The sequence below is a fragment of the Somniosus microcephalus genome, chromosome 6 (genome assembly GCF_052327205.1).
Source record: "Somniosus microcephalus isolate GS21.2 chromosome 6, FLI_Smic_1.0, whole genome shotgun sequence".
Lineage (NCBI taxonomy): Eukaryota > Metazoa > Chordata > Chondrichthyes > Squaliformes > Somniosidae > Somniosus > Somniosus microcephalus.
In genome coordinates, this window is record NC_140992.1 from 50,771,247 (window position 1) to 50,798,744 (window position 27,498).

General features: G+C 44.0%; 1 protein-coding gene across 2 annotated transcripts in view; it reads left to right on the forward strand.

The window, feature by feature from the left end:
* Positions 1 to 7,404: 7,404 nt before the first annotated feature.
* LOC147115713 (solute carrier family 12 member 9) overlaps positions 7,405 to 27,498 on the forward strand; it is a 133,749-nt gene continuing 113,655 nt past the window's right edge. Inside the window, exons 1-3 of one of the 2 annotated variants that reach the window (XM_085990200.1) lie at positions 7,408 to 7,774; positions 19,841 to 19,975; positions 24,484 to 24,624. In XM_085990200.1, coding sequence (XP_085846326.1) covers positions 7,594 to 7,774; positions 19,841 to 19,975; positions 24,484 to 24,624 — 457 coding nt within the window. In that variant the 5' untranslated portion in view covers positions 7,408 to 7,593. Of the gene's footprint in view, positions 7,775 to 19,840; positions 19,976 to 24,483; positions 24,625 to 27,498 lie in introns of both variants that reach the window. The other variant, XM_085990201.1, reaches the window with a different exon arrangement.

Genomic DNA, 27,498 nt, shown 5'->3' on the forward strand with positions numbered 1-27,498 from the left:
AATGTATAAAATGGCCTATTTTTGTTCCTGTCTGTCTCAGTCAAACACATATGCATCCAGAAATCACATGAAAGCTGTGTAAAAAGAAGTGGAATAACTCTGGGTGACCTTTCAGACAACCAGAGCCAAAATGCCTTGCGGCAGTGGTGGGAAGAAACCATTCACTTTAACAATCTTGAGGTAGAATTTATTGAGTGAAATATTACAATTTGCTTTTCTACTAGTTCAACTCCTATTGGAATGGTTAAATAAAAATCTGGCTTGTCATTGCTTTATGAACAGTAACCACTGTTACAAGCAGCAGATGTAATTAAGGCTTGTGGTAAGTTAAGAAATCAATACTTCCCTAAAAGATGGAGGAACCTAGGAGTTAGCAAATTAAACATACTGATTTGATCAAATGTAGATCAGTAAATGCCTCACAGTTAGTAAATTAGCAATGAAACAACACTGATTTGCTGAAGTATAGATTAGCAAAAGCTTCACAGACACCCAGGAAAAAAATTCTCTAATGATTGGGCTACCTGTGCAAGGAGCTGCTAAATCCAGCTGTGCGCGTAGGAATAGCCAGGCTCTGACTGTCTTGCATCAAACATTATTAAGAACATGGACTGCTTCCTCTTGTGATGGGAACTACCTTCGAATGTTAGTAACAGCGGAACCTGAGAGAAGAAAAATACAGCAGCATTGGAAATGGCCAGGCTGGAGGCCAGGCATAGTACGGTGTTTGGGCGTTCTCCATTTTTTCTTTCTTCTTAAATCAATGACTCACAGTCATACACTCAGCGTAACAACCTGGTAGTACATTGCAAGCCACTCATCTGCAAAGTTATGCAGCATGCAGTAAGTCACTATCATACACGGTATTTACAGCACAGAAACAGGCCATTTGGCTGGACAGGTCTATGCTGGGTTACTCTTGTGGACTGCATGGCAGGATGCCATCAGAGCTGCCCAGGCATCAAAATTATTAATTGAGGACTACAGTGATCTGTGCAATGAAGGATCGAGTTGACCCATGGATCTGATTGTAGCACAGTTCAGCCACCAAGCATGGGTTCCAGAGAGGAGTCATGAGCCAAGTGTGCAAGGGCTAGACCTTCTCCCCAAGCAGCCATCCTCTCACTTGCTGTGCAGGGGCAAAGTGAGGGAGATGTAGGATTGTCACAGTATAAAAGCATGATGACAGCTGGAAGGATAGAGGACACAAGCTTTCATAGTGCACTGCTGGTGATTACACATTAATGGAGCAGAAGCCCTGTGATTCATGAAAGCATTGGGAACATGTGAAGGAGCACATGTCTAAATTTCTGATATGCACTTCTGGCAAGTGAGGCTGCCTGGCCAGAGCAAAAGTTGGAAAACGATTTCAGTTCTGTAAAGTCTGTGGGTTATATGGTGAATTAATACACAGACTACAAGAGTAACTTTAACAGGACTTTACTATTCGAAGGTCAGGGCGAATCTGCCCAATAAATCCTTACATAGCACTTATATACCGGTGTGGTCACCACCGGTATTACAGTATACAGCAGCCAAGATTAAGAGAACTATTTTAAGGGTTGCACTACTTTAAGGTGGAACGTTACATACACTACAATCCTCCCTTTTTAGGTTAACAATATATACATATTCCCATTAATATAACATCTTAACATATATACAACTTTATGTGAAACAGTTCACAGATTCAGTCTCTCTGGAGGCTTCCGGACTCTGCCCGGATAACGCCTCGGTGGTGTAGTCGTTTTCGGTGGTGTAGTAGGTTCTTCTGGCAAGGTCGATTCGGCTTGAAGGACCGTTTCAGGTTCATCGGATTCCAGTATTACCGGATCGGAGGTAGATGCTCTGGGTGTCTCTGCTTCAACATTAGACGTATAGAGTTGTGGAGTAGGTTGGGCCTTTGTGGATGATTCTATGATCTGGTCAACATGGCGCCTTATTATGCTTTCACCAATGTCCACGGTATACATCAACGGTCCTAGCCTTTTTCCAATAGTTCCCGGCTGCCATTTCTCGTACGGTAGTCCCGGGCCAAAACTTGTTGACCTATCTGAAAGGATCTAGTTGGCCTTTCATTCATGCCTTGAAATTGCCGGTTCTCTACGTCCCGTCTGACGTTTGGCTTAATCAAATCCAGCCGGCATCTTATTCTTCTATTGAAAAACATCATGGCGGGAGTTTGGTTTGTGACCGCATGTGTCGCATTCCTGTACGCCAACAAGAAGTTATCTACCTTATGTTGTAGATTTATGTCTTCATTACCCATGGCCTTTATGGCCTTCTTGAAGGTCTGGGCAAACCTTTCAGCTAATCCATTGGTGGCGGGATGGTATGGGGCGGACGTATAGTGCTTGACCCCATTGCTTTTTAAGAACTTCCTGAATTCTTCGGACACAAATTGCGGTCCATTATCAGAACAGATCTGTTCCGGCAGCCCATTCCTGGCAAATATGGTCCTTAATACTGTGATGGTTTTTTCCGTGGTGGTGGAGGACATTTTTATTACCTCCGGCCACTTGGAGTGTGCATCCACCGCGATTAAAAACATTGAGTCCATAAATGGACCAGCAAAGTCGATATGTACCCTTTGCCATGGAGATGAGGGCCACTCTCATGGATGCAGAGGAGCTTGTGGTGGCGCGTTTTGGACCTTCTGGCATCCTAGACAGCTCTTGGTTATTTCTTCGATGTCTCCATCAATACCTGGCCACCACACAAACGCTCTGGCTAGGTTCTTCATTTTCACTCCACCCAGATGCCCCTCGTGAAGCTCCTTTAGTACTTTCTGCTGGAGTTTGGGTGGAATCACCACTCTAGATCCACACATCAAGGTTCCTCGGCACACTGACAGCTGTTCTCTTCTGTGCGAAAATGCTGGCAGCATTGGTTCGCCATGTACTGGCCATCCCTCCACCGTTAAATCGTAGACTCGTGAGAGAGTCGGGTCATTTCTTGTTTCCTTTTCGATCATGGAATTTGTTACTGGTAGACATTCCATTATGGTTGAGTGGAACATCTCCACTGGGTCCACTGTAGTCGCCTCTTCTTACACTGGCAACGGTAGGCGCGATAACCCATCAGCATTTCCATGCTGTTTGGACCTTTTGTATTCGATGTCATATTGGTGTGCCCCTAGTAGAACGGACCACCTCTGTAGCCTTTGTGCTGTCATAGTGGAAACGGCCTTGTTAGGGTTGAATATGGACACCAACGGCTGGTGGTCTGTCAGCAATGTAAACTTCTTGCCCTGCAGGTAATGATTGAATTTCTTTACTCCCCACACAAGGCTGAGAGCCTCCCTATCTATCTGAGCATAATTTCGCTCAGCGGAGGTCAATGATCGGGACGCAAATGCGACTGGCCTTTCCGAGCCATTTGGTAACTTGTGTGAGAGTACAGCTCCAATACCATAAGGGGAAGCATCACAAGCTAGACGAAGAGGTAGCGTTGGGTTGAAGTGAGCCAACACTTCCTCAGAGGTAATCAACGCCTTGCTTCTGCGAAAGGCCTTCTTACAGTCCTCGCTCCACTTCCATGGTACTTCTTTCCGCAACAGAGCATTCAGCGGATGCAGCACCGTGGATAGATTTGGCAGAAACTTATGGTAATAATTAATCAACCCCAGAAACGACCTCAACTGTGATACATTTTCCGGAGCGGGGGCCTTCACGACCGCTTTGATCTTGTCAGGTGACTTGTGCAGCCCCTCTTGGTCAATGACATGACCGCAGTACGAGATCCGTTTCTGGAAGAACTCACACTTCTGGCGATTAACTCGAAGGCCATATTCCTTCAACCTGGTGAGCACCAGTTTCAAATTTGTGAGGTGTTCCTCCTCGTCTTCTCCCGTAATCAGGATATCGTCCAAGTAACACTGAGTGCTTGGAATACCCTGTAAGACCTGCTCCATGGCCCTCTGCCAAATTGCTGGAGCCGAAGCTACTCCAAAAACCAGTCTATTATATCGATACAAGCCTCTGTGCGTGTTGATTGTGAGATACTGGCGTGACTCTTCCTCGACCTCCATCTGTAAATATGCTTGTGCCAGGTCTATCTTGAAGTGTTTCCCGCCAGACAATGAAGCAAAGATATCCTCAATCCGCGGAAGCGGGTATTGTACCGTGTGAAGCACCGGATTAACTGTGATCTTGAAGTCTCCGCAGATGCGGACCTTCCCCGGTCCCCCTGGCTTGTTACTTGATGAAGACTTCATGACGGGAACAATGGGCGTGGCCCACTCACTCCAGTCCACCTTCGACAGTACCCCTGCACATTCAAGCTCTTCCAGTTCTGCCTCCACAGCAGGTCGTATCGCGTAAGGTACCGATCTGGCTTTGAAAAATTTTGGGCTTGCATGTTCTGCAATCTTGATTTTTGCCTTAATTCCTCTCAGTGTTCCCAGTCCCTGCTGGAATACCTCTTTAGCCTCGTCCAATATTCTGGACAACCGTTCAGGTTTGACATCTTTCTTTCCGAAATCTACCGTCATTGTGTTTAGTGAGTGCCAGTCTATCTTTATTTTCCTGATCCACTCCCGTCCCAGAAGTGGTGGACCTCCCTCGGGTAGTACATATAAGTCCATTCCTTGGTGATCTTTGCCCTTGTGTCTCACCTTGACTTTTATCTTTCCGATGGGGTATACTTTATGCCCCGTGTATGTCTGCAATACTATCTCCGTATCCCGTAGGGGAATATGTTTGAATAACTTTTTGTAATCTTGTTTATTCATGACTGTCAACGCCGATCCGGTGTCCACTTCCATCTTCACTTGGACTTTTGCAATCTGCAGTGTGACCCAGATAGTTTGTCGGTCAGCTTCTTTACTCACATTGTGAATCCTCAGACTACCCAGTTCCTTGCTGTTGGGGTCTGAATCCGAATTCAGTTCATTTGGACTCTTCACAGTCACCTTATGTACCTTTCTGTACTTCTTCTGCGGTGACTTATTGTTGCTGGTCTTCTTTCCTGACCGGCATACTTTAGCTATGTGACCAAGTTTGCCACATTTTCTACATTCCTGGTTTTTAAACCAGCATTGGTTCTGGTCGTGTGTTGTCTTCCCACAACGGTAACATTTCGTTGTACCCGAAGTCATTTGATCCACACTGAGTACCGCTGTCTGCAGCTGCATTTCCGCCGTGCCTCTCGCTGCGGCTTCGTGCGATGCTGCAATAAGGACAGCCTTATCAAGTGTAAGATCGTTCTCTTCGAGCAGTCGCTTTTGTGTTCCTTCCTTCGACATCCCGCACACGAACTTGTCTCTCAGTGCCTCTGTCAGATTTACCCCAAACTGACAGTATTTTGCTAGCCTACGTAGTTCAACCAGGTACTCCGCGTTGCTTTCCTCCTTTAGTTGCGTTCTCCCGTAAAATTTAGCTCGTTCCGCTAACATCAGCGGTGTGGGGTTCACATGATCCTTCAGGACAGCAACAATATCAGCGAAAGACTGATCCGCCGGTTTAGCTGGTGATAGAAGATGCTTCAATAACCCGTATGTCTTCGCACCCATTGAGTTTAGTAAGGTTAGAGCTTTATCATAATTTGCTATCTTATTGACCTTACAATATATCTCGATGCGTTCTACATACGTGGTCCAATCTTCCACATCAGAATCGAATTCGTTGATGTTGCCACGCTTAGACATCTTCACAATCTTCCTGAGAAACAACAACAAAATTTTTCTTAACTTTTTTTTCCAAAAATGGCGGTTTCCCGCGCTTGTCTTCTTCCCCGCCCACTTTCAAAATGGTGGTTTCCCGCTCCTGTCTTCTTCTCCGCCTACTGGCGGGAGGGGTAAGCTTTTCCCTCGGGCGACGACCGCTGGCTTTCGGGGTTCGCAGCCTGCGCGCCGGCTTCAGTGCGTTCTTTGTTCCCTTTTCTCGGCAGGGCAACCGGCGCTGGGGACAACCCGTTGACGGTGAACAGTTCCAGCCGCTGGCTGAATCTCCTCGGTCTCCCTCGCTCGGCTCTGTCTCTTCCGCTCGCTCGGGCTCTGTCTCTCCCTCAGCGGCTTCCAATCGCGCCTCCCAGCCCTCTCGCAGTCCGGTCCTTTCCTCCCCCGGCTGCGGCTGAGTTCTCCGCGGTTTCTTATTTTTATTTCTTCCCGCGCCTTACGATCCCGGTCGCAGCGCCTCGCGGCCTCGGTAGCTGCCCGGCCTTTCGCCGGTCGCGGTCGAGCTGTCTCACGACGCTGTTGCATCTCCCAGCCCGCTTGTAGCCCGGTCTCTCACACCGGCTGCGTTCCCGCTGGTAGCCCGGTCTCTCACACCGGCTGCGTTCCCGCTTGCACCGCGGCTTCCGTGCCCCACGCTGCCCCAGTCTCAGCGCCTCTGGGCCCGACTTCTGTCCGGCTCCTTTCCCCCCCCACCCTGGTCGAGTTCACCGCCCTTCCTCCGTTCCTTTTTTTTAATTTTCCCCCTACTCATAGTCAACGTGGCCGACTTGCTTCTCGTGGCTGATCGGCTCACTCACCACCGTGGCAGAAGGGACGATCACTGCCTGTTGCTGATGGAAGGCGTCATGTCTGAATTCTTCCTTGCTCTGCAGACTCGAGTCTTCTCTCAGCAGAATGACGAGGGCGGGTGCCTCCTCTCGACGCTCGTTAACTGCTTCGGATGTATCGCTGCCGCAGGGTAAGATCGAACTCGTCGCCACTGTAAAGTCTGTGGGTTATATGGTGAATTAATACACAGACTACAAGAGTAACTTTAACAGGACTTTACTATTCGAAGGTCAGGGCGAATCTGCCCAATAAATCCTTACACAGCACTTATATACCGGTGTGGTCACCACCGGTATTTACAGTATACAGTAGCCAAGATAAAGTAGTGCAACCCTTAAAATAGTTCTCTTAAAGGTGGAACGTTACATACACTACAAGTTCTGTGTGTACTCTTTTGGAATGGGTGATTAAAACAAATCAACTGTAACTTAATAAAACTTTAAATAAAACTTAACAAATTAAAGTAAAATTTGATTGGCTGGGGTAATGATACACTCCAGTCCCCGCGGCGCCCACCGGCCGTGGAAGCAGTTCTGTGTGTAAAGCCACTTTGGTTCTCAGACCGAAGGGTCTCTTACAGGAAGACTCATTGACACTGAAGAAAAAATATTTTGAGCAGAACCCCAAAAACGTGCACTCAGAATTTATCTCCAGATAGATCCAGTTTTGTGCCCCGATTGAAATCCAAAGTGGTTCAGGAGCAAAATGATGTCCGACTGTTACAAGTTGGAAGTGTGGTCCCAGCTACTTGTATTGACAATCTGCAGGGCTGGATGTTTAAACATGATACATCAGGCCACAGGTTGTGGATTAACTGTGTGAACTGACTTGACGATTACGTGGCGGTGGTTTCCAGTCCCACTTCTGCAGAAATGAATCAGTCAGCAGAAAGAGGAATTCTCTGCAACCCTCACAGGAGCGTCATGGCCCGAGAGAGAGAGGGGGAAAATTGATCGGTCATGTGACGGATCACGTGACCCACTGTTGGGCAGCCTGTCTCCAAACAGCGGGACGGGTTGGCGCTGCCGGGGTGAGCACAGGTCGCCTCCCTCGCCAGGGCGATCTAACCTTCCCTGCGTGTGACAGCCATGGCCGAACGGACGCCTTTACTCAACTACCGGCTCTACACGGCACCCGAGCCTGGCGGCGGCGCTCCCGGTGCAAGGAGGGAGGCTCAGCGCTCCCCGCCCAAGAAGCTGTCCACTTTCCTCGGGGTCGTTGTTCCCACTCTGCTGTCCATGTTCAGCGTGGTGCTCTTTCTGCGGATAGGTGAGTGCTGATTACTCTTCGGCTTGATCTTTCTCTCTCTCGAGTATGTTACCGTTTGATCCAGAGTGGCATTTCTGAAACTGGGCAATCCCTACTGACGTCAGCTGTAGTTGGGGAAACTTGACTTGGAATAGTACTGATTAAAGTGCTCTCTGGCTTCACTTCAAACTGCTCCAAAGCATGACGTTTTTGGTATGGGTTTATTTTTTTTAAACTATAAGCATATCCTCAAAAATGTAAATAATTCGCTTAGGCTATGTGCTGTGGTGCTTTGGGTTCACTCGTAAACAAAGTAGTTTTTCTTCGAATCATACAGCACAGAAGGAGGACGCTCTGCCCTTTGTGTCTGTGCCGGCTCTTTGAATAGAGGTTTCCAATTAGTCCCATTCCCCTGCTCTTTCCCCATAGCGGTACAAATGTTTCCTTTTCAAGTATTTATCCAATTCCCTTTTTGAAAGTTTCTATTGACTCTATTTCCACTGCCCTTTCAGGCAGTGCATTCCAGATCATACCAACTCGCTGCGTAATCTGGTTACCGACCCTCCTGCCAGTGGAATCAGTTTCTCCCTATGTAGTCCATCAAAACCCCTCATAATTTTGAATACCTCTATTAAATCTCACCATAACCTTCTCTGCTCGAAAGAGAACAATTCCAACTTCTCCAGTCTCGCCGCATAACTGAAGTCCCTCATCCTGGTACCATGTTAGTAAATTGTCTTTGCACCCTCTCCAAGGCCTTGACATCCTTTCTAAAATGTGGTGTCCAGAATTGGAGGCCCACTAGTGATTTATAAAGGTTTAGCTAACGTCCATGTTTTAGTACTCTCTTCCTCTATTTGTAAAGCCAAAGATCTCATTTGCCTTTTTAACAGCCTTAAATATTTTGTACTTCAAGGCAAATGCGAAAACGATGATACAAGAATTGCACGTCCTTGTGATGACAAATCAGTACTAACAGTGGTTGTGGGAATCACATCCCAACCTTGTTGTTCTGGTGGAGTGCGAGGTGCAAAAAGACGAACATAATTATAAATGTCCAGACCCCTCCGTATTAAATGTGATGAGACAAAACTCGGTGATGTCGTTAATAGCGAGGAGGATAGTAGTGTAGGTATTCGGGTTCACCAATTTTAGGTGTTGGATGAATGCCTATCAAATAATCGAGGTCGACTCCAGGAGAACAATCAAATAGTTCTTTAATGCAAGAATAATCGAATTTCAACAGCTGGCTGAGATTGGTACAGGAGAGCCATTAAGTAGGTCTTAAGCAGACGGAGACGCCACGAGGACTGACTAGTCAGTCTCGGGGATTGCGTCATGACGTCATCGCGTTTTCCCGCGCTTGGGGCGGTCACGTGACGTCATCGCATTTGCCCGCGTCATCACGTTCGCCTGCGCTCCCAAAGGGGGAACACCCCGCACAGGCAAACCGCATATATACATCGTTACGTTAAAGGGAATTATGTACGGTAAGTAAGGGACACTCTGTGGGACCGCTACAGTAGCAGATTTCAGTAAGAAATGGACACTTAGAAAATCATATGATAAGGCAGAGTTAACATGGTTTTATGAAAGGGAAATTGTGTTTAACAAATTTAGTAGAGTTTTTTTGAGGATATAACTAGCAGGGTTGACAAAGGGGAACCAGTGGATGTGGTATATTTGGATTTCCAAAAGGCATTTGATAAGGTGTCACATAAAAGGTTGTTATGCAAGATAAGGGCTCATGGGGTTGGGGGTCATATATTAGTGGGGGTAAGAGGATTGGTTAACGGACAGAAAACAGAGTAAGGATAAATGGGTCATTTTCTGGTTGGCAGGCTGTAACTAGTGGGGTGCCACAAGGATCAATGCCTGGGCCTCAGCTGTTTACAATCTATATCAATGACTTGGATGAAGGCACTGAGTGCAATGTATCCAAGTTTGCTAACAATAAAAAGCTAGGTGGGTAAGTAAGCTGTGAGGAGGACACCAAGAGCCTGCAAAGAGATAACCACATGTTAAGTGAGTGAGCAATAAGGTGGCAGATGGAGTATAATGTGAGGAAATGTGAGGTTATTCACTTTGGTAGGAAGAATAGAAAAACAGAATATTTTTTAAATGGTGAGAAACTATTAAATGTTGGTGTTCAGAGAGATTTAGGTGTCCTCGTACAGGAAACACAGAAAGTTAGCAGCAGGTACAGCAAGCAATTAGGAAGGCAAATGGCATGTTGGCCTTTATTGTGGTGGGTGGAGTACAAGAGTAAGGAATTCTTACTACAATTGTACAGGGCTTTGGTGAGACCACACCTGGAGTACTGGGCACAGTCTTGGTCTCCTTATCTGAAGAAGGACATAAATGCCTTCGAGGCGGTGCAACGAAGGTTCACTAGATTGATCCCTGGGATGAGAGTGTTGTCCTATTGATGAGAGATTGAGTGGATTGGGCCTATACTCTCTGGAGTTTAGAAGAATGAGAGGTGATCTTATTGAAATGTAAATAGAAATGTTGTAGTGGTAGGGGATAGTATTATTAGGGGATAGATAGAGTTCTCTGCAGCCGAGAGCGAGAGTCCCGAAGGCTGTGTTGCCTACCCGGTGCCAGGGTTAAGGACATCTCCTCTGGGCTGGAAAGAAACTTGCAGTGGGAGGGGGTGGATCCAGTTGTTGTGGTCCATGTTGGTACAAACGACGTAGATAGGACTAGGAAGCCGGTTCTGTTAAAGGAGTATGAGCAGCTCGGGGTCAAATTAAAAAACAGAACCTCAAGGGTAATAATCCTGAGCCACGAGCGAATTTGGCTAGGACAAATAAAATTAGAGAGTTAAATGCGTGGCTCAAAGACTGGTGTGGGAGAAATGGGTTTTGCTTCCTGGGACACTGGCATCAGTACTGGGGCAGGAGGGAGCTGTTCCGTTGGGACGGGCTTCACTTGGCCAGTGCTGGGACTAGTGTCCTGGCGGATCATATAACTAGGGCTGTAGAGAGGGCTTTAAACTAACTAGTGGGGGGGAGGTTCCTAGAGAGCAAATAATAAAAATGACAACAGAGAAGGTCATAGACTTAGGTAGCAGTGGGGAAATTAAAAACCAGAGCGTGTCAGGAAGGGGCAGAAGGTATGGAGTAAAAGGTAAAGTAATAAAAAGGGCAAAAGCAGGAACTAAGTGTCACAAAACATACTTGAAAGTTCTCTATCTGAATGCACGTAGCATTCGTAACAAAATAGACGAGTTAATGGCACAAATAACTACATATGGGTATGATCTTGTGGCCATTACAGAAACATGGCTACAGGGTGACTGCCTGGGAATTAAACATACCAGGTTATTTAACGATCAGGAAGGACAGGAAGGAAGGGGAGGTGGGGTGGCTATGTTAATAAAGGAAGGAATCACTGTAATACAGAGAAATGATATTGGGTCAAAAGATCAGGATAATGAAACAGTTTGGGTGGAGATAAGGAATAATAAGGGGGAAAAAACACTAGTGGGCGTAGTCTATAGGCCTCCGAACAGTTGCAACTCTGTTGGACGGAGTATCAATCAGGAAATAGTTGAGGCTTGTAATAAGGGAACATCTATAATTATGGGGGATTTTAACTATCATATTAATTGGACAAATCAAATTGGGCAGGGCTGCCTTGAGGATGAGTTCATTGAGTGTATTAGGGATGGGTTTCTTGAGCAGTATGTAACTGAACCGACCAGGGGCAAGCAACCTTAGATCTGGTCCTGTGTAACGAGACAGGATTAATTAAAAATGTCCTAGTAAAGGATCCCCTTGGAATGAGTGACCATAACATGGTTGAATTCCATATTCAATTAGAGGGTGAGAAGGTTGGATCTCAAACAAGCGTGCTAAGCTTGAATAAAGGAGACTATGAAGGTATGAGAGCGGAATTGAGTAGAGCGGATTGGGAAAATAGATTAAAGGGTGAGACGATACATGATCAGTGGTGTACATTTAAGGAGTTATTTTACAACTTCCAAAAAATATATATTCCACTGAGAAGAAAAGGGTGTAAAAGAAAAGACAGCCATCCGTGGCTAAGTAAAGAAATTAAGGATAGTATTCGACTAAAAACAAGGGCATATAAGGTAGCCAAATCTAGTGGGAGGATAGAGGATTGGGAAAACTTTAAAAGACAGCAAAAAATAACAAAAAGATTGATTAAGAAAGGGAAGATAGATTATGAAAGTAAATTAGCAAAAAATATAAAAACAGATAGTAAGAGTTTTTATAGTTATATAAAAAGAAAAAGGGTGGCTAAAGTAAATGTTGGTCCCTTAGAGGATGAAATTAATGATGGGAAATATGGAGATGGCAAAAACACTGAATATTTTGTATCAGTCTTTACAGTAGAGGACACTAAGAATATCCCAACACTGGACAAATGGGGGGCTATGGGGGGGAGGAGCTAAACACGATCAAAATCACGAAGGAAGTGGTACTCGGTAAAATAATGGGACTCGAGGCAGATAAATCACCTGGACCTGATGGCTTACATCCTAGGGTCTTGAGGGAAGTGGCGGTAGGGATTGTGGATGCATTGGTAATAATTTTCCAAAACTCCCTGGACTCAGCAAAGGTCCCGGCAGACTGGAAAACTGCTAATGTAACATCCTTATTTAAAAAGGGCAGTAGACAGAAGGCTGGAAACTATAGACCGGTTAGCCTAACATTTGTGGTAGGTAAAATTTTGGAGTCCATTATTAAGGAGACAGTAACAGGACATTTGGATAATCATAATTTAATAGGACAAAGTCAGCATGGTTTTATGAAGGGGAAGTCATGTTTGACAAATTTGCTGGAGTTCTTTGAGGAAGTAACATATAGGGTGGATAAAGGGGAACCAGTGGACGTAGTGTATTTAGACTTCCAAAAGGCATTTGACAAGGTGCCACACAAAAGATTATTGCTTAAGATAAAAAATCACGGGATTGGGGGTAATATTCTGGCATGGATAGAGGATTGGCTATCTAACAGAAGGCAGAGAGTTGGGATAAATGGTTCATTCTCAGACTGGCAATCAGTAACTACTGGTGTTCCGCAGGGGTCAGTGCTGGGTCCCCAACTCTTTACAATCTATATTAACGATTTGGAGGAGGGGACCAAGTGTAACATATCAAAGTTTGCAGATGACTAAGATGGGAGGGAAAGTAGTGAGTGAGGAGGACATAAAAAACCTGCAAGGGGACATCGACAGGCTAAGTAAGTGGGCAGAGATTTGGCAGATGGAATACAATACTGGAAAGTGTGAGGTTATGCACTTTGGCAGGAAAAATCGTAGAGCAAGTTATTATCTTAATGGCAAGAAACTGGAAAGTACTGAAGTACAAAGGGATCTGGGGGTCCTGGTGCACGAAACTCAAAAGGTTAGTATGCAGGTGCAGCAAGTGATTAAGAAGGCCAATGGAATGTCGGCTTTCATTGCTAGGGGGATAGAATATAAAAATAGGGAGGTATTGCTTCAGTTGCACAACGTATTGGTGAGACCGCACCTGGAATACTGCATACAGTTTTGGTGTCCATACTTAAGAAAAGACATACTTGCTCTCGAGTCAGCACAAAGAAGGTTCACTCGGTTAATCCCGGGGATGAGGGGATGGACATATGAGGAGAGGTTGAGTAGATTGGGACTCTACTCATTGGAGTTCAGAAGAATGAGAGGTGATCCTATTGAAACATATAAGATTGTGAAGGGGTTGGATCGGGTGGATGCAGGGAGGATGTTCCCGATGATGGGTGAAACTAGAACTAGGGGGCATAGTCTTGGAATAAGGGGCTGCTCTTTCAAAACTGAGATGAGGAGGAACTACTTCACTCAGAGGGTGGTAGGTCCATGGAATATGCTGCCCCAAAAAGCTGTAGAAGCTACATCATTACATAAATTTAAAACAGAAATAGACAGTTTCCTAGAAGTAAAGGGAATTAAGGGTTACGGGGAGCGGGCAGAAATTTGGACATGAGTCTAGGTTCGGATCGGACATGGCCCTGTGGGTAGCGGAGCAGACCCAGGGGCCGTGTAGCCTGATCCTGCTCCTATTTCATGTGTCTAATTCTGTTAGATTCAGGAGATGGTTCTGTGATAGTGGATTGGCGGTTAGGATCAGATCAGCCATGATCTTATTGAATGGCAGAGCAGGCTCGAGGGGCCGATTGGCCTACTCCTGCTCCTATTTCTTATGTTCTTATGAAACATAAGATTCTGAGGGGGATTGACAGGGTAGATGCTGAGAGGTTGTCCCTGACTGAAGAGTCTAGAACGAGGGGGCATAGTTTCCGGATAAGCGGTCGGACATGTCAGACTAAGATGAGGAGGAATTTCTTAGAGGGTTGTGAATCTTTGGAATTTTGTACCCCAGAGGGCTGTGGGTGCGGAGTCGTTTAGTACATTCGAGGCTGAGATAGATAGATTTTTGGACTCTAGGGGAATCAAGGGATATGGAGATCGGGCGGGAAAGTGGAGTTGAAGTGGAAGATCAGCCATGATCTTAATGAATGGCGGAGCAGGCTCGAAGGCCCATATGGGTTACTCCTGCTCCTAATTCTTCTGCTTTGTTATGATTGGTAAATAAAATATGTACAACTTTATTCTGCAATTCATTGTGATTAATTCATTTGGGATATGAGGGAATGCTACTTTGTCAGAGGTGTTGTCTTTTGGGTGAGACGCTTTTGCTGTGTTTCAAGGGGACATTAAAGATCCTACGGCACTATTTGAGAAGAGCAGGGGGGTGTTCCAATATCCTGGCTAACATTCCTCCCCAAATAACACCATTAAAAACAGATTAACTGGACATTCACTAGGGCTTTGTAACATTTGTGAATGATGTGATGAGGCATTATATAAATGCAGCTCTTTTGCTTGCCATCTTTTATGCATAAGCTTATGGGAAACATGGCTTTGTAAAGTGAATAGTAGTAAATTAACTGGTACCATCCATTGATCAATGTACAGTGTAAATGTATGCTGTGAGGGAAATGTACGCTGTGAAGCTGAACCAGACTGTTCACAACCTCGGAGTCCTATTTGACCCTGAACTGAGCTTCCGACCCCATATCCTCTGCATCACCAAGACCGCCTACTTCCACCTCCAGCTCCAACCTGACTTAGCCCATCTGCTGCTGAAATCCTCATCCTTGCTTTTGTTACCTCCAGACTCGACTGTTCAAATGCTGTCCTGGCCGGCCTCCCATCTTCCACCCTCTGTAAACTTCAACTCATCCAAAACTCTGCATCCCATTTTCAAACCTGCACCGCCCCGTTCGCCCATCAACTAAGTTCCCTGTAATATTTTTTGGCCCTGCGTGGCCCCTTTAAGGCAGTGAGTTCCAGATTCCAACCACCCTCTGGGTGAAAAAGTTTTTCCTCTAAACCTCCTGCCCCTTACCTTGAAGCTATGCCCCCTTGTTATTGACCCTTCTACTAAGGGGAAAAGTTCCTTTCTATCTACCCTATCTGTGCCCCTCATAATTTTGTACCCCTCAATCAGGTCCCCCCTCAGCCTTCTCTGCTCTAAGGAAAACAACCCCAGCCTGTCCAGTCTCTCTTCATAGCTGAAGCGCTCCAGCCCAGGTAACATCTGGTGAATTTCCTCTGCACCCTCTCCAATGCAATCATATCCTTCTTATAGTATGGCGACCAGAACTGCACACAGTATTCCAGCTGTGGCCTAACTAGCGTTTTGTACAGCTCCATCATAACCTCCATGCTCTTGCCTTCATTAGCCGAGGCATAGAATATAAGTATCCCATATGCCTTTTTAACCACCTTATCTACCTGTCCTGCTGCCTTCAGGGATCTATGTACATGCACACCAAGGTCCCTCTGATCCTCTGTCCTTCCTAGGGTCCTACCATTCATTGTGTATTCCCTTGCTTTGTTAGTCCTCCCAAAATGCATCACCTCACACTTTTCAGGGTTAAATTCCATTTGCCACTGTTCTGCCCATCTGACCAACCCGTCTATCGTCCTGTAGCCTGAGGCTTCCCTCCTCGCTATTTACCACTCTACCAATTTTTGTGTTATCTGCGAACTTACTGATCATACCTCCTACATTCATATCTAAATCATTAATGTACACTACAAACAGCAAAGGACCGAGCACCGATCCCTGCGGTACACCACTGGACACAAGCTTCCAGTCACAAAAACAACCTTCCACCATCACCCTCTGCCTCCTGCCACTAAGCCAATTTTGGATCCAATGTGCCAAATTGCCCAGGATCCCATGGGCTCTTACCTTCTTGACCAGTCTCCCATGCGGGACTTAGTCTACATAGACTTCAGTAAGGCTTTTGACAAAGTCAGCTGCACTACCCTCATCCACACACCTAGTCACCCCCTCAAAAAATTCAATCAAATTGGTTAGACATGATCTCCCCCTGACAAAGAAATGCTGACTATCCTTGCCTCTCCAAGTGGAGGCTAATTCTGTCCCTCAGGATTTTTTCCAATAATTTCCCTACCACTGATGTTAGGCTCACTGGCCTGTGATTCCCTGGTTTATCCCTACTACTCTTCTTGAATAATGGTACTACGTTAGCTGTCCTCCAGTCCTCTGGCACCTCCCCTGTGGCCAGAGAGGTTCTGAAAATCTGTGTCAGAGCACCTGCAATCTCCTCCCTTGCCTCACATAGCAGCCTGGGATACATCTCATCTGGGTCTGGGGATTTATCTACTTTTAAGCCCGCTAAAACCGTTAGTATCTCCTCCCTCTCAATACTAATTTGTTCAAGTATATCACAGTCCCCCTGCCTGATTTTCTGTGTCTTCATTTTACGATGTATCCCTCCTTTTTAAGATGTTCCTTCAAGCCGACCTCTTTGATCAAGCTTTTGGTCATCTACCCTAATAGAGTCTTATGTGGCACAGTGTCAGATTTTGTTTTATAACACTCTTGTGAAGCACCTTGGGATGTTTTACTACATTAAAGGTGCAATATAAATGTAAGTTGTTGTGGTTAGATCTCAAAGTTTCTCCTTTAGTGATTGCGGCGTAATTTAAAAAAAATGCTCTCTTGCTAGTACAAAAAAGGTAGTTCTTGTCTGAACTTCTTCATTGATATGGGAAAGCATGATGAGAAATAGATGTACCAGTATCACGTGCAAACAAAAAGGATGATTCATTCCGGAATGCCCCCAGAGCTGCAAAGGAAGTTTTTTAAAATTCATTTATGGGATGGGGGCGTCGCTGGCAATGCCAGCATTTTATTGCCCATCCCTCGTTCCCCTCGAAGGTGGTGGTGAGCCGCCGCCTTGAACCGCTGCAGCCTGTGTGGTGATGGTACTCCCACAGTGCTGTTAGGTAGGGAGTTCCAGGATTTTGACCCAGCGACGATGAAGGATCGGCGATATACTTCTAAGTCAGGATGGTGTGAGACTTGGAGGTGGTGGTGTTCCCATGCGCCTGCTGCCCTTGTCCTTCTAGGTGGAAGAGGTCGCGGGTTTGGGAGGTGCTGCGGAAGAAGCCTTGGCGAGTTGCTGCAGTGCATCTTGTAGATGGTACACATTGCAGCCACGGTACGCTGGTGGTGGAGGGAGTGAATGTTTAAGGTGGTGGATGGGGTGCCAATCAAGCGGGCTGCTTTGTCCTGGATGGTGTCGAGCTTCTTGAGAATTGTTGGTGCTGCACTCATCCAGGCAAGTGGAGAGTGTTAAGTCTGTGTGTTATAGTGAGAATTACTACACAGACCACAAGAGTAAATTCAACAGGTCTTTACTGGTTGGAGGTCGGACTATACTGAATACAATATTATTACACTGTGCTTATATACCGGTGTGGTCACCACCGGTATTACGTATACAGCAGCCAAAGAAAGTAGTACCTTTCTTAAGGTGGACCAGGCTTAAGTTCTCTTAAGGTGGAACAGGTTACATACACCACAGAGAGTATTCCATCACACTCCTTACTTGTGCCTTGTAGATGGTGGAAAGGCTTTGGGGAGTCAGGAGGTGAGACACTCGCCGCAGAATACCTAGCCTCTGACCTGCTCTTGTTGCCACAGTATATATGTGGTTGGTCCAGTTAAGTTTCTGGTTAATGGTGACCCCCCAGGATGTTGATAATGGGGGATTTGGCGATGGTAATGCTATTGAATGTCACGGGGCGATGGTTAGACTCTCGCTTGTTGGAGATAGTCATTGCCTGGCACTTCTGTGGCGCGAATGTTACCTACCACTTATCAGCCCAAGCCTGAACGTCGTCCAGGTCTTGTTGCATGCGGGCATGGACTGCTTCATTATCTGTGGAGTTGTGAATGGCGCTGAACACTGTGCAGTCATCAGCGAACATCCCCATTTCTGACCTTATGTTGGAGGAAAGGTCATTGATGAAGCAGCTGAAGATGGTTGGGCCTAGGACACTGCCCTGAGGAACTCCTGCAGCGATGTCCTGGGGCTGTGATGATTGACCTTCAACCACCACAACCATCTTCCTGTATACAAATGGTTAATTGACCAGTCCACTTTGTTCTTCCTGCTTTTGCGGCTTCGCTCTTTTAAAATTAGAGATCATATTTAGCGTTCAGTATAGCAGTTGATTTGCACCTTTGATTCTGTTGCCTGGGAAACGTGCTGGTCGTGGGTGAGTAATTGTGAACATAACGGACTCAAAATTGTTTTAGATGCTGCATCCAACCTAGTAGACCCGGTTAAACTGAATAGTCACTGGAGTACAATTTTGCTTGACTTAATTCAGATGCTTCCCTGTTTTCACCTGAGCAATTGTGTAGCCAGATCAGCTATGGATAAAAATAATTTAGAAAATAGCACCTATCTCGAGGATGTCATTAGTGCTCTGTAACTTCTGCTTTTTATTCTGCATAGGGCCATGATCCCAGTTTTGTGTATGCTTAAAAGAATGAGGGAATTATGCAAACTTGAATCATTGGCCTTTTTTCCACTTTTAAATTTTTTTGTAGGATTTCAGCATTGAGCCATGTTTAAATGCCAGCTTTGCTCCGTGCTAGCACTCTTGTCTCTGAATCAGAAGGTTGTGGGTTTAAGCCCAACATAATCTAAGCTAACACTTCAGTGCAGTTGTGTGGGAGCACTGCAGTGTCAGAGGTATTATCTTTCAGATGAGACATGAACCCAGGTCCTGCCTGCCCGCTCAAGTGGACATAAAATATCCCAAAAAGCAGAACAGGCTTGAGGGGCTGAATGGCCTACTTCTGATCCTATCTTATGTTCCTGATGAGATGCTCAACCAAGGCTCCATGTGCCTGTTCAGGTGGAGATCCCATGGCACTTTTTTGAAGAGCAGTGAGTTCTGCCAAGATTTCTCCCTTAACCAACACTCCCAAAACAGGCCATTTATCTAATATGCTGTTTGTGGGCCCTTTCTGTGTTGGTTGCTTTGTTTGCCTATGTGATAATGACTACAATATTTTTTTTTAAAGCAAAGAAATGAGGATGTGAACGGTGCTAAATAACTTTCCTTCCTTCCTTCCATCCCTCCATCCATGTTCTCGAGTTTTTGAGCAGCTTCAAAATGACTCCCATTAGTAAAATGCCGCCTCATTTTCTGAAACTGTTGACTCTTGGCTGTGGTGCAATTTGCTTGCCACCTTTTTTTTTCCATTTGGACATTCTTCTCGTATCAACCTAGACAATGAATATCAGTGAGCTATTTGACTGTAATGAGCATCATAACCAAGACCAGTCTTGTCCACATAAGCACTTTTAGGTGGAGTTGCTGGATAGTAATCATGAGTGGAACCATTAGTGACTTTTAGTCTCCTCTCCCGGGATACGCGGGCCACGTGTAGCCCCTCTGCTGCCATCCTAGCTGAGATCAGTGGCCTGGATTTAACTCCTGTTTTTTGCAGGAATCAATATCCATTGGAGTTTATTTTAGTAAATGAGTATTATCTGGTTCATTTCTTTTCAGTGTTTCAAAAAAAAATTTCTTTGCTTTATTTACTTAAATGTGTGGTGAGTGTAGCAGTTTACCTCCTTCCTTCAGTTTGAGTTCCAATATTAATAGATTCTTCTCTATACGCCCAGAACAGTCCTCTTACTGTAGTGCAAATGTGTTTCTTTTGTACAACAATAACCACTTTTTTTTTTATTGTTGAAGGTTTTGTTGTTGGTCAAGCAGGACTGTACCAGACGATACTCATGTTCATTGTGGCATATCTCATCATAAGCATGACTGTACTGTCAGTGTGTGCTATCTCCACTAATGGAGCATTGGATGCTGGTGGTGCCTACTGTATCTTTTGGTGTGATGATGTTGTTTACAATTTCACTAACTTTATAAATTAACTAGATGACAATTTACACCATCTAAATTCAAGAGGTTCAATTGTATCAAGATTTAAACAGAAAAATAAATCCAATTTTAAAATGCATTACAGAAAGACTGATGCTTTCCAATGGCCGGTGCTAATCTAGTAAACTTGTCCCAGCAATCTTTTGTTGTTTCAGGCCAAAGAACCTCTTTGGTGAAAGAAATGACTTTTTTATCAATTTTATTTTCCTGCAGCCTCACCACCCGCTCGGCTCACATCTCTTGTAGCCTTTCATTTCACTTAGTAAGGTTGGATTGTAACTAAATTCCAATGAGTATAGGCCCAGCCTGCTCAACCTTTCCTCGTACGTCAACCCCCTCATCTCTGGAATTAACCTAGTGAATTGTCTCTGAACTGCCTCCAATGCAAATATATCCTTCCCTAAATAAGGAGACCAAAACTGTACGCAGTACTCAAGGTGTGGTCTCACCAATACCCTGTACAGTTGTAGCAGGACTTCCCTGCTTTTATACTCCAACCCCCTTGAAATAAAGGCCAACATTTCATTTTCATTTTTGATTACTTGCATGCTAATTTTTTGTGTTTCATGCACAAGGACCCCAGGTCCCTCTGAAATGTAGCATTTTGTAATCCCTCTCCATTTAAAAAATAATTTGCTTTTTTATGTTTCCTGCCAAAGTGTATAACCTTGCACTTTCCCACATTATACTCCATCTGCCAAATGTTTGCCCACTTTGCAGGTTCTTTGAGTCCTCTGCACAACTTGCTTTCCCACCCATCTTTGCATCATCTGCAAACTTGGCTACATTACACTTGGCCCCTTCATCCAATGTAGATTGTACAGGAAACTTTGGTTTATCCGGAGGTTGTATGTCCGGAAACCTCGATCCACCGGCAGAAATCAGGAGCTGTTTTGATAGTTTTTTTTTCTTCTCGTGGCTTTTTTTTCCAACAGTCAGGCTCTGCAAAGTCTCTCTGAAGCTGGTGCTAAGCTACAGAGACGCTTCCAAGGTACGGGCCGACTGTTTGTTTAGAAGCTGTTGCTACGCAACAGTGTTTGTTGCCAGATACGGAGCTGAAAACCTCCGTATGCTTCAGCATTAGCGCTGGTCTGTCTGGCAGTTTTGCTAGATCGGCAACAGCTCAGTCCCATTGGTGCCGGATATCACAAAGTTTCCTGTAAATAGTTGAGGCCTCAGCACCGATCCCTGTGGCACCCCACTAGTTACTGTTTGCCAACCAGAAAATGACCCATTTATCCCGACTCTCTGCTTTCTGTTAGTTAGCCAATTCTCTATCCATGCTAATATATTACCCCCAATTCCGTGAGCTCTTCTCTTATGTAGTAACCTTTTATGTGGCACCTTATCGAATGCCATAATAGTGCTTCCACAATATATAAACCCCTTCATAGTACCACTCTTGTACAATATTAGTTTGACGAGATTTCCTGCCATGTTCATCACAATGTAAAGATAGAGACCAAAAAGAAGGGGAAAAAACCATAATTATTTTATACTTCCCTGAACAAAACGGTGTGCTGACTGCTGTCAACTTCTACAAGAAATCGGAATAGATTGGCCTTGCTTCATGTATTTATCCCTCTTGCGCCACCAAACGTGACACCACTTGCATTCTGCTCTAATAGTGTGTTAAACGTGTTTCAGCCCCAAGCATGCTAAGTCATGTCTGCAACTGTAGACATGATGCCATTGCTGATCAGGACCAAGATTAAAGTGTGTGCTGCTGAAACTCCATCCATTTCCTCATCACTTTCAGGTTCTACTTTTCTAATGTTTCCTTGCCGTTTCCTGAGCTCCACCTTATACAAACTAGCTCGTACATGCCCATCGTCGTTGTTTGCCAACCTCCACTGACTCCCTTCCCCCAGTACATTGTTAATAAGGATGAGGAATTTAAAAACAAATAAGCCTCCTTGACTTTACAGAGTTAGCGTGGTGCAACTTCTGTCAACCCTGCATCTCCGCTCACACCTACACTCTTCTAGCTCTGGTCTATTGTGCATTTTCCCCCCTTCTCTGCTCCACCAATCGTGGCAGAGCCTTCAGCCATTACACCCCTACACTCTGGCATTCTCTTAGTAAAAACCCTTTCCCTTCTTCCATTACCTTCAAAACCTACCACCTGGAACACATCTTTGGCTATCTTCCCTGAATCTTCTATCTGCTTAGTGTGACTTTCTTTATTTACCCTCTTCATAGGGGCATTTCACTACACTTTATGTACATGTATGTAGTGATGGTGTTACAAGGTAAGGTGAAACACTTGTACCACGCAATTCAGCAGAACTACACCTGGAGGCTATAATTTTTTTTTGTCATTTTTACTGTTTGGCTGGAATATCCTCTCCAATATTCACAGGAATATTGATCTTCAAAACAAAGTGAAAACTACAAAATTACAAAAGATAAATTTGCGGTATAAACCTCCAATGGTGGTGTAAAATATGTCATCAAAATGATTTTCCTGTTTTTATTAAGAATGCAATTTTTCATATGTCTTTTCAAAAAACTCATTGCAAGAGGTCTCGGGATGTTTTTTTTTAAAAACTGATCATCCAGACATTTCGAGATGAAACAAAATAATTTGCCAAATGGATAATGGCTAAACATTAGTACAGTATTTGGAGCACTTATCCTGCTTTAATCAATTAACTTGTATAACTAGGAATTGGTGAAGTGTGCAGGAACAGACAGTAAATTAAATGAGGTGTGAAATTGACCCAAGATTGAAGGATAAAGAACATGGGCCTGAATTTGCTGAAAACTTGTGCCATAGGAATGGCGCATCTACAACATTATGATGGTGCGGAAATTATGGTGTGAGTGACCTTTACCGTTACATGCACCATGCCATCATCTGGGAATTTTGTGCTGCTGCACAGAGACCCTCGACAAAAAAGTTGTCCAGCTAATTATCAATGGTGAGATTGAGTTTGCTGAATTAACACCATTGTGATCGCCACATTACAGAATGGCACTGGAGGGCTCAGAGTCAGTGAAGTAATCAATCGATCAGCATGATTCCACACCGTTTGCATGAAGTTCGCCCTAAATAAAATTTGCTGGGTCTAAAATGTTGAGAGAGTTTCACTCAAATGCAGCTATTTTGGAACAACCTGATTACACGTATTGATTTATTAAAAAACATCTGGGAACGGGAGATGCAGGAACTTCCCGACATCGTTTGGTGTGGGCTAGACGAATCTCCTTTCATACTAGTCCATCTTAATATCAGGAAAGGAAATAAAAACAATTTTACCAAATACATTTGATATTTGTTAGAAGTGCAGTTTGTTAACAATTGAACCCCTTTTTAATTTTTCGACTTATCTCTCTCTCTCTATCCCATCTTTCTTTCCCTCTGTTTATTTCACTTTCTGTACCTGATTTGACATTGAATTAAATAGTCAAATTGGCAGTTCCTGGTTCAGCCTCTGTGCTGATTCTTCAACTGATTGGTTAAGGTGATACACAGTTGCTTGCCCTGTTCACACAGATCCCCTTTAGAGGGCTGTTTTGGCTCTCTAATTTACAGTAACTTCCAGTGCAAAATCCTATAGATAGTCTGGGTGCAAGTGTAATGAATGGCCTTTGCCGTTCGTTCGCCGCGGAGTGTAAAATCCGGCCCAATGAAATGCACACTAAGGAAAAAAAAAACTATCTTCATTTATGCTAATTCATTAAAAAAATGGGAAACCTACAGGAATTGTTTAACTTTTTTATTTGAATGGAAACATTAAATAACCTGTTGTTGCGTTCTGTGACGGGCACTGGTACCTTGGATGTGTATCAGATATTGGCTGCGCCTCTCCCGATAAGCCGCTTTGCTCACTGCGGAATATTCAAATTATTTCTCCAGCAAATTGTGGCGTGAATTCGCCACTGGAGGACCGGGGAGCACAGTGCTCTAACTTATGGTATTTGTCACCAATATCGCCATTGCAACAAATTCCGGGCCCATGTTCTATACTAGAAATCTGGTAAATTTACCCTAAAACTGATTCACTTCAATTAATAAGATTGTGTAGGAAAAATGGATATTTAATAAACTTTAATGTGATATAACAGACTGAATGGGGTTTCCTACTTGCAATGTTATGACATTCTTACAATATATATCATGGTGAGACATGGGATAATGTTTGTATTTGTGCTCGCCTGCATGCACAGAGTTCTCTTCACTGGCATCTAAATGGTTACATTTTGATGTTAGTTGATTACTCTGTACTAACATTACAAAAATTCAAAATTGAATTTGAAAAGTTGCTAAATACTCATCTGATTTTACACTCAGCTTTTAGAATGCATCTAGCGTGAAACCAAAGCAGTGAGAGACAAATATCTGCATGTGATATGCGACAATGCACATTGTGTAGATTAGGAATAATCATTCGGCTTTCAAAAAAATGTTTTGCAGTTTTTCCTTTACAGATGCTTGTGGTTAGATATGATCAGCCGAGCATTGGGTCCAGAATTTGGCGGCAGCATTGGGCTCATGTTCTTCTTTGCAAACATATGTGGGAGTGCTCTCTATATCTTGGGACTTGTTGAGTCCATTATTGACATTTTTGGATTGCCCCCAGGAGGTAAGCACATGACTTTAGATCAGTTGTCCAAATTCTATTTTGGATTTTGCATTTTTGTAAAATTTTATACACTTTTTAAAAAAAAATTGTGGTTGGGTGTTATTTACACACTTCTGCATTGTTTATTTGGCAAAAAAAAATTTAAGCTGAAAAACGGGGATTGATTGGTAAGCTGGTGTAACGTAAAATATGGATTTAATGCCTCCATGTTCTTTTCTTCGACTAAAACCACAACTGAGTGAATTGGAATCACTGGTGGAGCAGGGGAGCTTGTCTTCTGCTGGCTATTCCTAAATATATTCATCCAGCTGTGTCTGAAATGAAGAGACCATTGTGTATTGTGCTAAAAAGGTGTTTCATTTATCGAAACCGTTCAGTTCCAGCATAGATAGTATTTTGGAAAGCCTCTCTGGATTGAAGGCTCTGTCTTGATGGGAGGTGCATCTTTGTGATGAAGAAATCAATGAGCTCTTCACACTTATTGTGAGGGTGGAGAGGCCATGTGTGCGAGATTTAAGGAAGCGGTTAGTATTGGCGAGAAGGAACCTTCTTTGCACTCCAGAATGATCCCAGAATAGTTGCTGGTTTTGGCAGAGGAGGCCGAATCCTGCCAGATTTTGATGTAGTCCAGCCAGATCTGGCAATGGATGGCGAAGCCTTTTATGCACCAGGTGCGCTCAATTTGGGCCCCTTTACTTGACTGAGCAAAGATGGGGGCCATCTCAGACGGAATGACCAGCTGTGAGATGAAGATTTTGCTGAAGTTGAGGGAATTGGTGAACAAATTAGAAATGCATGTAACAAGGGCAATACGGTAATCATGGGGGACTTTAATCTACATATTGACTGGGCTAATCAAATGACCACTAATGGTGTGGAGGACAAATTCTTGGAATGCATGCGAGATGGTTTCCTGGATCAGTATGTGGAAGAACCAACCAGGGAACAGGCTATTCTGGATCTGGTACTGTGTAATGAGAAAGGGCTAATCAAGAATCTTGTGATAAAGGGGCCTTTAGGGACAAGTGACCATAATATGATTGCATTTTACATTAAGTTTGAGAGTGATGTAGTCCAATCTGAAACTAAGGTCTTCAATCTAAACAGAGGAAACTACAAGGGTATGAGGGACAAGTTGGCCGTGGTATATTGGGAGACTACACCAAAAGGTATGAAGGTGGACATACAATGGCTAACATTCAAGGAAATAATGCATAATTTGCAACAAACATATATTCCTCGAGGGCATAAAAACCCAAAAGGAAAAGTGATCCAACCATGGCTAACAAAATAAATTAAAGCTAGTATTAAGTCAAAGGAGGAAGCTTATAAAGTTGCCAGAAAAAGCAGTCAGCCTGAGGATTGGGATCTTTTTAGAAATCAGCAAAGGGGGACCAAGAAATTGATTTTTTTTTTTTAAAAAAAGGGAAAATGTAATATGAGCACAAACTAGCGAAAAATATAAAAACGGATTGTAAAAGCTTCAATAGGTATGTGAAAAGGAAAAGACTGGCAAAGGTAAATGTAGGTCCTTTACAGTCAGAGACGGGAGAATTTATCATGGGGAATGAGGAAATGGCAGAGAAATTAAATAAATACATATTTTGTTTCTGTCTTCACGGAGGAAGACACAAAAAAAACTCCCAGAAATACAAGAAAACTAAGGGTGTGGCGGGAATGAGGAACTTAAAGAAATTATTATTAGTAAAATAACAGTACCAGCAAAATTAATGGGTCTAAAAGTCGATAAATCCCAAGGACCGGATGTCCGACATCCTAGGGTTTTGAAAGAGGTGGCCATTGGGATAGTGGATGCATTGGTTGTCATCTTACAAAATTCTATAGATTCTGGAACGGTTCCTGCAGATTGGAGAATAGCAAATGTAACCCCGCTATTTAAGAAAGGAGGGAGAGAGAAAATGGGGAACTACAGACCTGTTAGCTTCACATCAGTAGTTGGGAAAATGCTGGAATCTATTATAAAGTATGCAATAACTGGGCACTTAGAAACTAATAGTAAGATTGGGCAGAGTCAACATGGATTTATGAAAGGGAAATCCTGTTTGACAAACCTATTGGAGTTATTTGAGGATGTAACTAGTGGAGTAGACAAAGGGGAACTGGTAGATGTGGTGTCTCTGGATTTTCAGAAGGCATTTGATAAGGTCCCATACAAGAGGTTGGTGAACAAAATTAGAGCACATGGAATTGGGGGTAATATACTAGCATGGATTGAGAATTGATTAACAGGCAGAAAACAAAGAGTAGGGATAAACGGGTCTTTTTCAGGATGGCAGGCTGTGACTAGTGGGGTACCGCAAGGATCGGTGCTTGGACCCCAGCTATTCACAATCTATATCAATAATTTGGATGAGGGGACTAAATGTTACATTTCCAAATTTGCTGCTGATACAAAGCTAGGTGGCAGTGTCAGTTGTGAAGAGGATGTGAAGAGGCTTCAGGGGATCTCGACAGGCTCCGTGAGTGGGCGAGAACATGGCAGATGGAATATAATGTGGATAAATGTGAAGTTATCCACTTTGGTAGAAAAAACAGAAAGGCAGAGTATTTCCTAAATGGTGAAAGATTGGGGAATGCAGATGCTCAAAGGGACCTGGGTGTCCTTGTACATGGGTCACTGAAAGTGAATGTGCAGGTGCAGCAAGCCATTAGGAAGGCAAATAGTATGCTGGCCTTCATTACAAGAGGATTTGAGTACAGGAGTAAAGAAATCTTACTCCAATTATATAGGGCCTTGGTGAAACCACGCCTGGAGTACTGTGTACAATTTTGGTCTCCTTACCTAAGGAAGGATATACTTGCCATAGAGGGAGTCCAACGAAGGTTCACGAGATTGATTCCTGGGATGGTGGG